Source organism: Silurus aristotelis (genome assembly GCF_946808225.1).
Source record: "Silurus aristotelis genome assembly, chromosome: 7".
Lineage (NCBI taxonomy): Eukaryota > Metazoa > Chordata > Actinopteri > Siluriformes > Siluridae > Silurus > Silurus aristotelis.
Window position 1 is genome coordinate 20,538,240 of NC_139580.1, and position 15,008 is coordinate 20,553,247.

General features: G+C 38.3%; 1 protein-coding gene across 4 annotated transcripts in view; it reads right to left on the bottom strand.

Moving 5' to 3' along the window:
• scaper (S-phase cyclin A-associated protein in the ER) overlaps positions 1-15,008 on the bottom strand; it is a 92,956-nt gene that overhangs the window by 70,949 nt on the left and 6,999 nt on the right. For 2 of the 4 annotated variants that reach the window (XM_083545863.1, XM_083545861.1), the window contains exons 2-4: positions 5,004-5,142; positions 2,932-3,008; positions 2,543-2,740 (exon numbers count right to left, since the gene is read on the bottom strand). In XM_083545863.1, coding sequence (XP_083401989.1) covers positions 2,543-2,740; positions 2,932-3,008; positions 5,004-5,142 — 414 coding nt within the window. Of the gene's footprint in view, positions 1-2,542; positions 2,741-2,931; positions 3,009-5,003; positions 5,143-14,140; positions 14,675-15,008 lie in introns of those variants that run through there. The other 2 variants (XM_083545864.1, XM_083545862.1) reach the window with 2 other exon arrangements.

A 15,008-nucleotide genomic window follows, 5' to 3' on the forward strand; every position in this document is an offset into this window, starting at 1 on the left:
TGGCATATTAATGCCCTGTGTTTTAAACACATAAGGCGTTGATAGTTGGGTGTCCACATGCTTCTGATGTATTTTCCAAAATATTAAGAATCTAACGGTGTAATTTCAACCATCGCCAATGACGCAGGAACTGTTTTGTTGCTGCTCACATTATCCTAGTCCCAAAGTGCACCACTTGACTCAGTGACCTGTAAACCTTTCTAGCAAATTTACAGACTGGAAAAAAAATCTCCTATTTGTATCTGTTAAGGAAACTCGCATCATTAGTTGATTTTGAATCGTGGATCCATTCAGGCATATATGTCAAGTTACATCTCTTTATTGTACTAAATCACCAAAAGAGAAACTGCAAACCTGCACGTGGCCCATCTTCCCAATGGGTTGACAATTCCCTCATCAAAGCCTTTACGAGTTACTGTGTTGCAGATGGTTAGTGTACAGCAGCAAAAAAACCAGCATGTTTATATGTAGCATGCGAGGGTGTGCAGAGGCAAAACACCAGCTTCTTGCACTCACTAGATTCACCGGGCGAAGGTTCCGCATGGATGCTGCACAAAGATACCGTCAACGAGGAGACCACAAGGTGTCGCATTCAGCTGCGCTTTCAGCTGCGCATTCAGAAGTCCTCATCTGAACCGTATTCACTGTGATTCAAGATTACATGCTAATCTAGAACTCGGAACTTGGAAGAATACGCAGCAGGGACTCTAATCAAGCACTCCAACACTGCGGAGCAGCCAGAGTAAACACATGGCATGCTGTGTGGACTCACGGACATGCCAATGCACACCGCACTATGTTTACATTTACATTACATTTATGGCATTCGCCCTTATCCACAGCGACTAACAACTGAGCAGGGGAGGGTTAAGGGCCTTTCTCAAGGGCCCAGCAGTGGCAGCTTGGTGGTGGTGGAATTTAAACTTGTGACCTTCCCGATCCAAAGTTTAATGCCTTAACCACTGGGCTACCACCTCCAAATATATATCAGCTGGCTGGACGTGCCACTGCCGGAGGGTAACAGAACTGGCGAGACAACCAAAGCACTGTAGAAATGTTTGTGTGGCGGGCTGGTGTGTGTGTTCGCTTAGCTAAGGGCAGTACATGCTCCTTTTCTGCCCTTACCTCTGTTTGGCCACAGTAACAAGAAAGCCAGGGCTCCCAATTCTGTTTAAAACAGTGTTATCAGACGTCATCTGATAGACCCCTCACACTGAGGCCCTGGGCTTGCTTTCTCCACACACACACACACACACACACACACACAAAATGGGGGAGGAGTAGGGGGAACTTTGTTTACACACCATCATCAATCTGCACTCCCTGCAGGAAGGCCCTAGAGAGCGGCCAGTGATAATTCTCTCACCAGCGCACCTTCAAAGCACTCTCTGACACAAACCAGAAAACAAAAGGAATGTTGATAGGAGGAGGGAAACTCGACAAAAATCCAACTTCCTCGACCCTTCGTTTCCCTCTACTGTTCACTCAGGGAAACAACCGCCGTTGCCACTTTTGCTCATTTTAAGTCGCACACAGCCCTAAAAAGAGGTTTATTCCCATCATGACGTTTACTCTGAAAGCCATTCCGGTATCTGACATCATTTCCTCTGTGACCATGGGGTGCGTAGTAAATCTGATTGACTGTTGACTGCCAAAGCCCAATCCACATTCCTGAAGAGTAGAGACAGGGTTATCAGGAATCTTTATTGAGAGGTCAGCCAGACTTTCCTCTCAGTGACCTAGCACTAGGCAGGGGAAAAAAAACATGAAAATGCCAAAGAAATTAGGCAGCACTCCCTTCTTGGTGGATTAGCTTTGGCAGGACAGTGCTAAACGTTCTCAAGGAATATTTCTTACTGCAATGGGTTATCTTTGGGTCAGCGAAAAGCTTTTGGCTGGATGGGTTTGAAAGGATTTTCCAAATATGAATCAATTATAAGGAACCGAATGTGTGAACCAAGTTTAACTGTGTGTATGAAACCCTTAAAGTTGATCCTCTTAGTGCTACTTGTTTGTGACCAAAACTACTTACGAGAAAAGAAGTCAAAATTTAACGTATATATCTTTTCTTGACTATTTATGTATATTTTTACACGTGTGTTGCTTTAGTGTATTCTGAATATATTCCGAAGAAATATTCTGAATCTTTAGCTTAAAGAACATAAAATAAAAGCTGGATACGGTTCAGTTAAAATGTGTATGGCTTCAAGAAAAGCTGGTTCACTTTTTTTGTTTTGTTTTTACTGTTTATTCCTTCTAACCAACGAAATAGCGTTTTTTGTCCGCACATTTCCAGTCCAGTTTTTTTCTCTAAAAGACCTTCAGCAAATAACATGTTCCCTTGTTTTTTTTGGACCAAACCGAAAACTAGGCAAAAGCACAAATTCCCCTTTGAAAACTGAACAAAACAGACAAACAGAATAGGAGTGAAAAATTTGAAGTCGGTCTCTCTTTGGAGCGAGTCCGTGTGCCTGGATTTAACAATTCACCACTCAATTGGAAAGTTACCTTTATTTTGGCAGAAAAGTCATTAGGCTCCTACCTTACACTCCACAACGCTCTGGTCTGATTCACATGTGACGTAGATCTCGTCGACGGCTCGGCGCAGGTTATCGAAGAGGAACGCCCAGTAACGTGCCCTCAGATCTACTTTGCGTGGCTGCCTGGATTTAGTGGGGCTTTTCTCAGCTCCTTTATCCAGCATGGACCCTGCTGCTGCTTTGCAGTCCAACAACATGGGCTAAACACACAAACAACTTTGAGTATTAGTTTACATAGACTCTTAATAATAATAAATAAATAAAAACTTGGAAAAACTTAAAACTGTCTAGAAGCCCAGCCTCGTTCAGCCCACAGTAAGCTGGTCTCTGCTTCCCTCTAGTGGTGAACATTTGTACATTTCAGATGCAGCCAAGGTAAAATAATTCCTACCTGTTTTTTGTTCCTATGTTGTCCAGCGTTAATACGCTGAGCTCTCGCATTGCTGTTGTTGTGAGCTTTTGGCTTTCCTGCAAGTTTAAAAAAAAATTGCACATGTTACACAGCTTATTTAGTTTAATTGTTTTATTTAAACTTGCCCAGAATGAAAATAATATCAAATCTTTGTGGAAAATGTTGGTGTTTAGCAAATTAAATGCATCTAGAAGACATTCCTATCTTAAAAATGAAGCACTAATCATTTTTAAGGGTGCTGACTTGTGAGACAGGCTGCAATGAAAATGCTGACAAAAACTATAAAGTATTTTGGTCTATGGTGCTATCTGCGAGAGACCGGGAAAATCAGCCAAACTCATTGGTATACGGATAATGTGAAACGCAATTCCACGATGAACAGCGAGATTTGACCGAGTCGAGATTCGCTGTAAAGCAGGGCATTACTGTACTTAAATAAAACGTCATTGAAGTAACAGTACTTTATTTGAGTAGAATATTTTCTTACTCTTTCCACCTCTGCTTATGTGATTTTACCCCTTGATGCTTGCAATTTTGTTTACGCTAAACAGGAAAGTCAGCATTCTTTAATTTACAGAATTTAGTTCCTGTAACACTCTTGAATGCTTTGCACATGCTCAGATATTCTCAGATATACATGTTTCCCTTTTGATTATATTCAGGTGCAACTTTGAGGTTTTTGCATAGCGGCGTCCACGACTTAAAGTGCGCGTAAAATTCTCCTAAACAGATTAAACAACAAATGAAACTTGAATGGAAGGTTACATGAAAGGATAAAGGGTCAAAGAGCCCTGGTAGAACCTCAAGCATGTCTGAAGACAGTAAAAGAGCAAAGGATCCTTATAGAATAGAACATACGTATGCAGTAGTTACAAAGTCCCACTATCACTAATGAGCACGATGACAGCATAAGAAGCACAATGACTAACAATGCTTAGATGCAGGATCAAGGATGTTCATCAGCAATGCATCAAAGGGACAGGGCAGTAAATGCTGATCTTAAAAGAATAACTTTCAAACATTCTCTGATCAAGGTGGAGCTTCTAACATACAGGAGCTTCACCAATTATTCAGGACTGTGTTCTGTTTATGCACTAAAGTTGGTTAGAATACATATGAAAACCTGTGTTTAGGTTTTTGCACACACAAGTAATAAACGACGGTATGTAAAGACGTGTATGTATATATATATATATATATATATATATATATATATATATATATATATATATATATATATATATATACACACACACACACACACACACACACACACACACACACACACACACACTTGATATGCTCTGTAAGAAGCATATCAAGGTTCTGGCGTGGCCTAGCCAGTCTCCAGACCTAAACCTAATAGAGAATCTTTGGAGGGAGCTCAAACTCCATGTTTCTCAGCGACAGGCCAGAAACCTGACTGATCTAGAGAAGATCTGTGTGGAGGAGTGGGCCAAAATCCCTCCTGCAGTGTGTGCAAACCTGGAGAAAAACTACAGGAAACGTTTGACCTCTGTAATTGCAAACAAAGGCTACTGTACCAAATATTAACATTGACTTCTCAGGTGTTCAAATACTTATTTGCAGCTGTATCATACAAATAAATAGTTTAAAAATCATATTGTGATTTCTGGATTTTTTTTTTTTTAGATTATGTCTCTCACAGTGGACATGCACCTACGATGACAATTTTAGATCCCTCCATGATTTCTAAGTGGGAGAACTTGCGAACTAGCAGGGTGTTCAAATACTTATTTTCCTCACTGTGTGTGTGTATATTATATATATATATATATATATATATATATATATATATATATATATATATATATATATATATAATTGTTAGCGTGGGAATACAACAATTCCACATTATGCACAACAAATGAAATTACAAGCTTAAGGCTATTTATGATCACACTTACAACAATTAAGTTCTATTTGCTTTGCAAATGCGGTCTATACTAGTGGGAGCAGTTCAGCGGGTAATATTCTTGTTGTACTGTAAATGAGTATGTTTACATCATGTGTTTTGCTGGAGAATATACCGTTCGTTTGTGTGTATTTGCCTTCCTCCTCCTTGTTCTCCAAAGGCACACTCCAGGCAATGAGGTTGCGAGCAGCACGTCCCTCCTCCGCTACGATCTTCCTCACCTTGTCATGGCTATTGGAGCGCTGGAAGGAGGCCTGCGGAACAGCAACACGAAAGCAGAGAGCGAGTTGGCAATAGTGCACACAGATCTGCTCAAATTTTGCACAACCTGCAATGTAAAAGGTACAGCGCATCATGCACATTGTGTTTTTCTGAAGCACAACATTGCATTCAGCTCTTCCTCTGCAGTTAGAAAACAGGTAGAACGGTGCGCTTGTAGAGCATAACAATTTATGCTCCGTTTTCTACTGGAGATCGGTTTGCTAGAGGGTCACAGTTCTTTTATTCACTGTGTAATTATGCACTGCTGACTTATTTTATATCTTTATATTTTATCAATTGCAATGTCTACGTTCTATAAACAACACAATTATCAATATATTGAAAACTAAAATCAATAAAAACACAATCAAATGCTTATACAAACCAAACGTATAATGAAGCATGGACATCACGTTACACTCACAATTCATGAGAGTTTTGGCTTAGCAGTCATTCTAGCTATAAAACAATGAAAATTCTAAATCTAATCTGTCTGACCCTTTATATCCAGGATGCAAATTCTGCCTGAATACTGCTCAGATCATATACAGTATAAAAAATAAAGAAATAACCCCAAACTACTGTTTAAGAATAATGCAGATTGTATTTTTAATACAGGTTAGTATGCACTTGGTAAGAGTGCAGCTGTTTACATGTGTGTATACATATATATTGTATATAAAAATATAAATACACACACACACACACACACACACACACACACACACACACACACACACACACACGGATAGTGGTGTAAAAAAGTGTTTGCCCCCTAGTTTTTTTGCATGTTTGTCACACTTGAATGTTTCAGATCATTAAACTAATTTAAATATTAGTAAAAGATAACAAGTGAACACAACATGCAGTTTTTAAATGAAGGTTTTTATTATTGTTAATATTGTTTATTATATAACTATGGTTTATCACACCCGAGTTTAATTTCTCTAGCCACACTCAGACCTGATTACTGCCACACCTGTTTACAATCATGAAATCTCTTAAATAGGACCTGACTGACAAAGTAAAGTATACTAAAAGATCCTCAAAAGCTAGACATCATGACCGAGATCAAAAGAAATTCAGAAACAAAATAGAAAGAAAGTAATTGAGATCCATCAGTCTGGAAAAGGTTATAAAGCCATTTCTAAAGCTTTGGGACTCCAGCAAACCACAGGGAGAGCCATTATTCACAAATGGCAAAAACATGGTGAACAGTGAAGAACCTTCCCAGGAGTGGCCAACCGTCCAAAATTACCCCAAGACCACAGTGACGACTCATCCAAGAGGTCACAAAAGACCCCACAACAACATCGAAAGAACTGCAGGCCTCACTTGCCTCAGTTAAGGTCAGTGTTCATGACTCCACTATAAGAAAGTGACGGCAAAAATGGTCTGCATGGCAGAGTTCCAAGACGAAAACCGCTGCTGAGCAAAAAGAACATAAAGGCTAATCTCAGTTTTGTCAGAAAACATCTTGATGACCCCCAAGACTTTTGGGAAAATACTCTGTGGACTGATGAGACAAAAGTTTAACTTTTTAGAAGGTGTGTCCCCCATTACGTCTGGTGTAAAAGTAACAGCACATTTCAGAAAAAGATCATCATATCAACAGCAAAATATGGTGGTGGTAGTGTGATGGTCTGGGGCTGTTTTGCTGCTTCAGGACCTGGAAGACTTGCTGTGATAAATAGAACCATGAATTTTGCTGTTTACCAAAAAATCCTGAAGGAGAATGCCTAGCCATCTGTTAATGACCTCAAGCTGAAGCAAACTTGGGTTCTGCAGCAGGACAATGATCCAAAGCACACCAGCAAGTTCACCTCTGAATGGCTGGAGAAAAAAAAATGAAGACTTTCGAGTGGCCTAGTCAAAGTCCTGACCTGAATCCTATTGAGATGCTGTGGCATGACCTTAAAAAGGCAGTTCATAATCGAAAACCCTACAATGTGGCTAAATTACAACAATTCTGCATATATGGGTGGACCAAAATTCCTCCACAGTGCTGGAACAGGCTCATTGCAAGTTATCACAAACGCTTGATTGCAGTTGTTGCTGCTAAGGGTGGCCCAACCAGTTATTAGGTTTAGGGGGCAAACACCTTTTCACACAGGGCCATGTAGTTTTAAGTAGTAGTAAAAACCTTCATTTAGAAACTGCATGTTGTGTTCACTTTTATCTTCACAGTTGTCTTTTACTAATATTTAAATTGGTGTGATGATCTGAAACATTAAAGTGTAACAAAAAAAAATATATGCCATATGGGGTTCTTCTCCAAACTGTTAGCACACAGTTAGAGGCAGACAGTTGTATAGGATGCCTTTGGATGTGGTAGAATTCAATTTTCGCTTCACTTCAACTATAAGACCTAAACCTGTTTTAGCATGACAATGTCCCTGTGTACAAAGCCAGCTACATAAAAGATATAGTTTACATGGGATGGAGTGGAAGATCTTGGAGTGGCCTGCTATTGAGCCCTGACCTCAACCCTACAGATCCGATTCGGTATGAATTGAAATGCTGAAATACTGTAATAGAAAAGTGTATTGTGGTGATGCGGAGTACTGTCAACACTTCCACTAAAAGAAGTTGTTGGACGTTAATCCGCTTTAAGATAGTAACTACCTCAGCACTGATCCGTTTCATGCAACAGCATGTCTGGTCCTGTTATACAAAGTCTCACCCCTTCAGAGCATCACTAAATCTGCAAAACCTCCATGTGTACATCCTATCTAGCACTTCCTGTTAGAGGCACTGCTCTGAGATTCAGTATTAAATGTACTGAACATGCTAATGATTTAAACACTGGTGTACATAAACTATAGAGTATGTGACTAACACACACAGATGAGGTAGTGTTTATACACACAGTCTGGTTGATAAGAAGGCTGCACACCACTACATTAGAACTGATTTAACAACAAGTGCTCAGCTCAGAACACTGTTCTTTTCAGTTACCGCCAGCATGTGCGTGTGTGTGTTTGTGTGTGTGTGTGTGTAGGGGCGAGTGGCTTTCTATGAGCACTGCACAGGTCAAGGGAGACACCCCAATGTTTTCCGTTCCGTTTCCCCCCCCCAAAAAAAATAAAAACCCTGCAAAGTGAAAGCACTCATAACAGAGCTTGTCAGGAACGTCTCATGCTGTGGAAGAGAACATTTTCACATGTTCTCTGCAGGAAAAACACTTTTAATTGCTGAAATCTTCTCAGCACTGACACACAGTGTGCGCTTTATAATTACACAATGCATCTCGTTTACACCTTTTCTGTACTCTCTCTCTCTCTCTCTCGACCCAGTTTGAGGAGCGAGTCGTTTTGTTAATGGTTCTATTAGTATTCACAATCAGTACTGCAATCCAAAATAACAGCAAGCTGGCAAAGCAAACCAATAATAATTTCCCTCGACTCGCACATACAGTACATTCATACTACACTGCTTTTATCTAACACAAATGGTAATTACTAGCTGAATAACTGAGGCTGAAATTCATGTTTAATTCCACACAATTCATTTCAGCTGCTTTAAATAGTACAAATACATAATATACTACTGGTGTTTCCTCGAAAATAAGACCGGGTCTTATATTTATTTTTGCTAGGGCTTATTTTAGTGGAATGTCCGTGTGCAACAATCTTCCGGTACATTTATTTATAAATGGTATAAAAAGCTGTATATCATCCAATTCATATTGCAACCTGTACTCTGATTGGTTATCTGTTTACCGTACATCTTGTACAAAGGCACCCGCTTGGTTACTTACAAATACTTACGGTAATTATAATTTATTTTACCTGTATTACATTATTATATTACTATTATTATTATATTCATATTTTATATTTTTAAAATTCAATTCACCATCATGTGATGCAACAGACTTATTGCACCACCGTAAATGCCGGCTGACGATTTTAACTAGGGCTTATTTTCGGCGAAACACGGTATATTATTATAATACATAAATTTTCTCTCTGGAATAAAGAAAGCGATCGAACGATCTGCCAAATAATCTAACTATCAAACATTATTATAATAGTTGAATTTTCTCTCTGGGATAAAGAAAGCAATCGAACGATGTACACATTACATTTTATAAATATCCATCCAAGTACTGCTATAATCTAAATACACATAAATAAATAAAATCAAATTTGTGATTTGTGACATACACATACAAACAGGGTACGACATGCAGCGAAATGTTTTTTACGACATTCCGGCATGAGGGAATGGGATGGGGGAAAAAAAAATAAACCAAGAAAAAGAAGGCAGATAAATAAATTATAAACTATATCAAATATAAAATATATAAAGATATATAAGAAAAAAAAAACGGTGTATATACAAGTTATGCTGGTATGCTTATGACAGTAAACAGTAAAATTTAAGGTGGTTGATGTGATTGTGTGCGGTATGGTGTGGTATAAAATGCATTGTGCTGTGAAAGTCCAGAGCTAAAGTGACAGTCCAGAGATGTACACATTATGTGTAAAGAAATAAAAATAAATCAAAAGACTTTTGTTTCACCTTGAGTTGTCTTTTTTTCAGATCATGTCACAAAGGATTGTATAATATGCATTTTAAAGAAATTATTCAGCTTAAACCTTTTTTCTGTTGTGGAACATTAATGAAGTAAGCCATAGTATAACCAACAAACATAACTCTCAATGACAGTACTGTCGATGTTCCTTTTCTTTTTTTATAGCACCTAGTGAGTCATAATTCTATTTAATTGCACATGTACAATGACAATAAAAATTATTCTATTATATTATTAGTTTGATTGATCACTAGCAAAATATTAGACTGGCATTTGTCATTTGCTCATGTTACTGTGACTCTCCAATAGGGCTGGACAATATGATGCTATACAGTAAAACCCTGTTGTATAAGCAACTAATAGTACGAGTAAACGGAGATACGAGCGACCTTGCTCGCAAAATTGTACCCTATTTCACAAGCAAACCCACGCTGCCGGTTCCCCGGTTTCGGCGGAGGGTCGCATCAGTCGCTTTGTTGATGACGTATTACTCGATCGCTCTCGTTGTTCAGTGCAGCAAAAACATACCTTTTTTTAAGTGTTATATTTTTATTTCACTAGAAATCTTGAAAAAAATGTCTTCCAAGAAAATCAGTGACTGTGCTGTGAAAACGAAAGTAAATAGAATTACCATGGAAACCAAGAAGGTTACGAGCGTGGTGCGCGTCTCACACTCGCAATCAACCACTACCACACGAGTAAGTGTTTAATTATGTTTACTAGGGATGCACCGAAAATGGCCCACAAGTGCATTTTCGGTTTTCGGCGAATTACTTTGATCACCGAAAAAACACGGCCGAAACTTTGTTGTGATGACGCAAACAGACACCGCGGCCTGCACGTGCGTGTCTAAAACAACATGTCTGCGGTGTTGACGTATTTCAGTATATCTGAGAAAGACCCACGGATAGCGATGTGCAAAACATGTAATGCCGAAATTTCGTCTGCAAAGACTTTCTCCACGTTGGGTTTAATTTATCACCTGAAATCCAAACATCCCGATCGCTATGCTGAATATGAGAGAAACGCGGCACAGAAAAGCAAAACCCCTCCGAGCATGCGCACTCCGTCTGTGGCGGACGTTTTTGAAAAGGCAGGAAGTTTCCCAGTGATATTGTTGTATCTTTAAGCAGTTGCACTTGTTCTGAATGCACTTTGTTTTTATGAAATAACATTTAATTTTACAACCTTTTAGCAGGCCAGAAGGCCTGTACATTATTAATTAATGTACACATGAGTGCATTTAAGTTAAACATTTAAGTTTGAATTTTAAATAATTTTATCCTGTGCATTGTTGCAATGTGCTATAAATAAATAAATATTTTCAGAATTTGTAATTGATTTATGCTTTGAAACTTTAATATTAATTTATGCAATTGAAATGCTTTGATTTTAGTAAGTTTAGTACACAGTCATAGCCATAAATGCAATGGTAATAATAATTGGCATAATTTCTTTCGGTGTTTCGGTTTTCAGCCTTGCTTTCCTCTTTTTCGGTTTCGGCCAAGAATTTTCATTTCGGTGCATCCCTAATGTTTACATTACGGTAATTTGCGGTGTATTTGTTTGTTAAAATAGGCTACAAATAATTTATAAGTGCAGAAATAAGCGATCGAATAGGTTTCAGAATGGATTAAATCACTTTTACATTTATTCCAATTGGGAAAATCAGTTCGAAAGTACGAGCAAATGGACCTACGAGCAATTTTCAAGAACGAATTATGCACGTCCAACGGGGTTTTACTGTATTGACATCATGATAAACTGTGTTTCAGTGGTTAAAAAAAAATGTAATTTTTTAAAATTAAGATTATGTATTATACATTTGGTTACTACTAATAAATACATTTTCATTATTTAGAAGTGTTCTAAAGGTTTGCTGAAATCTGCCAGCAGTACAGCTATACCATAAATCATAATAAATATCATGTAGCATAGAAATCTCAGATCATCATCGTATAATAGTTTGTCCTTTCATCCTCCCCTAATATCCAGAACAAATACTCGAACGCTTCATAAATGTTACAAAACTGCCTCCTTACAGAAACAGTCACATCAACACCCATACATTTTTCTCTTATCATGATTGTTAATCACATTTTTACTATATTATAAGCGATTATGTATTAATAAATATTTTACTAAAATAATCAATCATATTTCTCTGTCAAATGTCATAGCCATGCTGTATTAAAAATTTTCACCAATTACCTACTTTACAGTGGCAAAGCATCATCTTCGTTCCAAGCTCTTTTGACTTCATATTTTCTTGGAGCTAAATTATTTGGACCGGCACAGGATACTGTACTCAGCAGCGACTAAAAAACAGCCACGCTGCATGCCCACGACACTGGACAACAGTAAATATTAATTCATGGTATTCTGTGACATCACAGGGCAGCTGCTAGGGCTGCAAGATAATTAAAATGGCTGAAGTGGTCACGATCGTTTTGCTCGAGATTGATTCATCACAATATTTTAATTAGTTTGTTATGTTAGTTTATTAAATAATCGCAAAGCATGCCCTCATTTTATATTGCAGGCTCATTTATATGCTTCTATTTATTTGAACTGGTAAAGCTTTATATTTATTTGGTACAATATATTAACTATATTACATATAATACATTACAATCTACCTACCCAAGCGCTTTATATGTGATTAACCTCAGCAGAATAAATAAACGCCAACACCAGTTAGTGGAAATTTAGGACATGTTTCTATTACGTTTCATTTTCTAATGGGAAAATGAGAATGAAGTGATTCATTCCTCTTAAATCGGATACGATTTGCTATAAAGAATTACTAAAAGCTGGTCCAATGAAAAAGATTTCAATGAGCGTTTCTAATTGTATAAACGAATAATAAACTAGTCACTTGTGTAATTAACAAAGAGAAAATTAATTAAATCTATCTGACCAATTAGACTTGAGAATTCATCAGCAGCACAGTATGAGGTTAATTAACCACTAACCATTTTCAGTCAATATTGAAGGAAGAAAGAAAGAAAGAAAGAAAGAAAGAAAGAAAGAAAAAAAACCAGAATAAGGATTAATATAGATATAGATCAGTGGTCTACACTGAATTCTTAAACCTAACAGCTGGAAAATCAGGCTAATAGCAAATAGACAGTGATTCTCTCGTGTGTTGATCAGCACCCGGATGCATTCAAACACTTTACACATCTTTAACAAGCAGTGAATATGTCAGCCATGCGTTTATCAGACAAATGGTTTAAAGGAATTACATAAAGGAAAAATGTACTGTTCTAGATTTTGCGACAGACAGATAGATAGATTGGATAGATAGAAAGAACTTTATTGTCATTGCCTTGTACAGGTACACAGCAACGAAATGCAGTTTGGCATCTACCAGAAGTGCAAAAAGTAGCAATAGTGCAGATAAATATGTAGCATATTTACAGCATGTGATATATATGTAAGCATATGTACAGTGAATAAATATAAAGGCTATAGCAGTGCAGAGATGTGTGGACATTGTTGAGAAGTACAGATACATGTTCTAAGGCTATGGCATTGAAGAGGAAATGTGCAGAAGTGGAATGTTATAAGATTATGGCATTTAAGAAACGTGCAAGCTGAATAAACAAGTCTAATTTTTATATAATATTATATATATATACAAATACACACACACACACACGAAATAGGCATAATGTATAGTAAGCATATAAAGATACATATAGATAAAATATTACAGATGTAATGAGGGGTAAAAAAGATATACTATATAATATGTACATTGTATGTATAATTGTACAGAGGTTATACAGTGTTTTTACCGTGATCTAACGTTTAATGATTAACGGTTAGTGATCTAATCATTATTGCACAACCACAGGGTACAGATTTTAAGGTGGTTTGTCCACAATTGCCACTGCCAGTAAGCATTTCCTGACTTCACAGCTGGCAATAAATAATGTTCTCTCTTACTCTCAATAAACCTAAAATAGCAGACAAACTTGTTTTGCTCATGTTTATTGGTTCTGCACTTTATAGCAATTGTTAAGGTAAAATAACAATACTCACAATTACAATGTGATTCATCCTGCAGCAATTTTTTTTACTTAGGCTTTTGCCAGTGACGTTACATAAGCATGCAGCCGTTGCAGATCTAAGCGTTATCGAGCAGCTAACCAAAAAAGATTATCGTCTAGATTGTGTTGTTATTCGAGAATATAAAAGTGGCAAATTGAAAATCTCTGCCAAGTTCTCCACTGTAGCATGATGTGACACCAACAAGGAAGTGGGCGCCACTTGTTAAAAAGCTCCATGCACACGTACAGCACACAGAGTGGCAGTCAGCTGAAGAGTCGCAGAGGCAGCAGGGATAAGGTTTCGTGTCTGTAAGCAGGTCTAAACACAGAGGCATGCAGAGCAGGACAGAACAAGGAAAGAAGCAGCAAGAAACAGGATCTGAAGGTACATACAGAGTAGAAGTAGAGTTGGTAAGCAGGTTCTTTGTCCTCGTTTGGCAGTGACATACTTTTGCCGAAAAACTTCACACGACCCGCTTGCCCCTAGCTGGCATCGTAGTCGTCGCACGCGCAGGGTGACAGAGTCATTTGACAGCGGGACTAAAATAGCCGCTCAGGCCGACTGTTTCAGCCTCTCCACCAATCAGGATAGTACAGAGTACTGCATGCTCCGGTGCTAATCAGAGCTCAGCCTATAAATACTGCGCGTTTGCCCTGCTGAGCGTGCACGGTCCCTGCCAGACCAACGCTGCAACCGCTATTGCTGCAAACTGTCTTTGCTGTCATCTGCTGTTAAATTATCCCTCTTTCTGTCTTTCTCTGCTGCACAAAGTCTGTACAAACAGCAGAAAAAGAGAACGCTTGCTCGCTCTCTTCCTCGCAGTCTCATCTCTCTGCATGCAGTCATGTGTACACGACACACCGGCCCACTCACTGCTGGAGGGCTCAGTCTGTGTGTGTCAGTCCCGAGAAAACACACACACACACACACACACACATTATGTACACACACACACACACACACACACACACACACACACACACACACACACACACACACACACACACACACACTGCATCTAATTGGACTTAGCAGCACATGATTAATGCTGGACAGGGGCATGTAAACAAAGCCATGCTGACACAAGCTGAACCACAGCGACATCCCTGGAGGAAAGAGGACAACAAATAATAATAAAAAAAAAAATAGAATAACTTTTTTTCAGCTTCTCCCATTAGGATCAAATTTAAAATGGAGTTGCAGTTTATAGCACCAGAAGTGATAACGGTCATGCAGTGTGAACGGTACAGCAATTAGGCA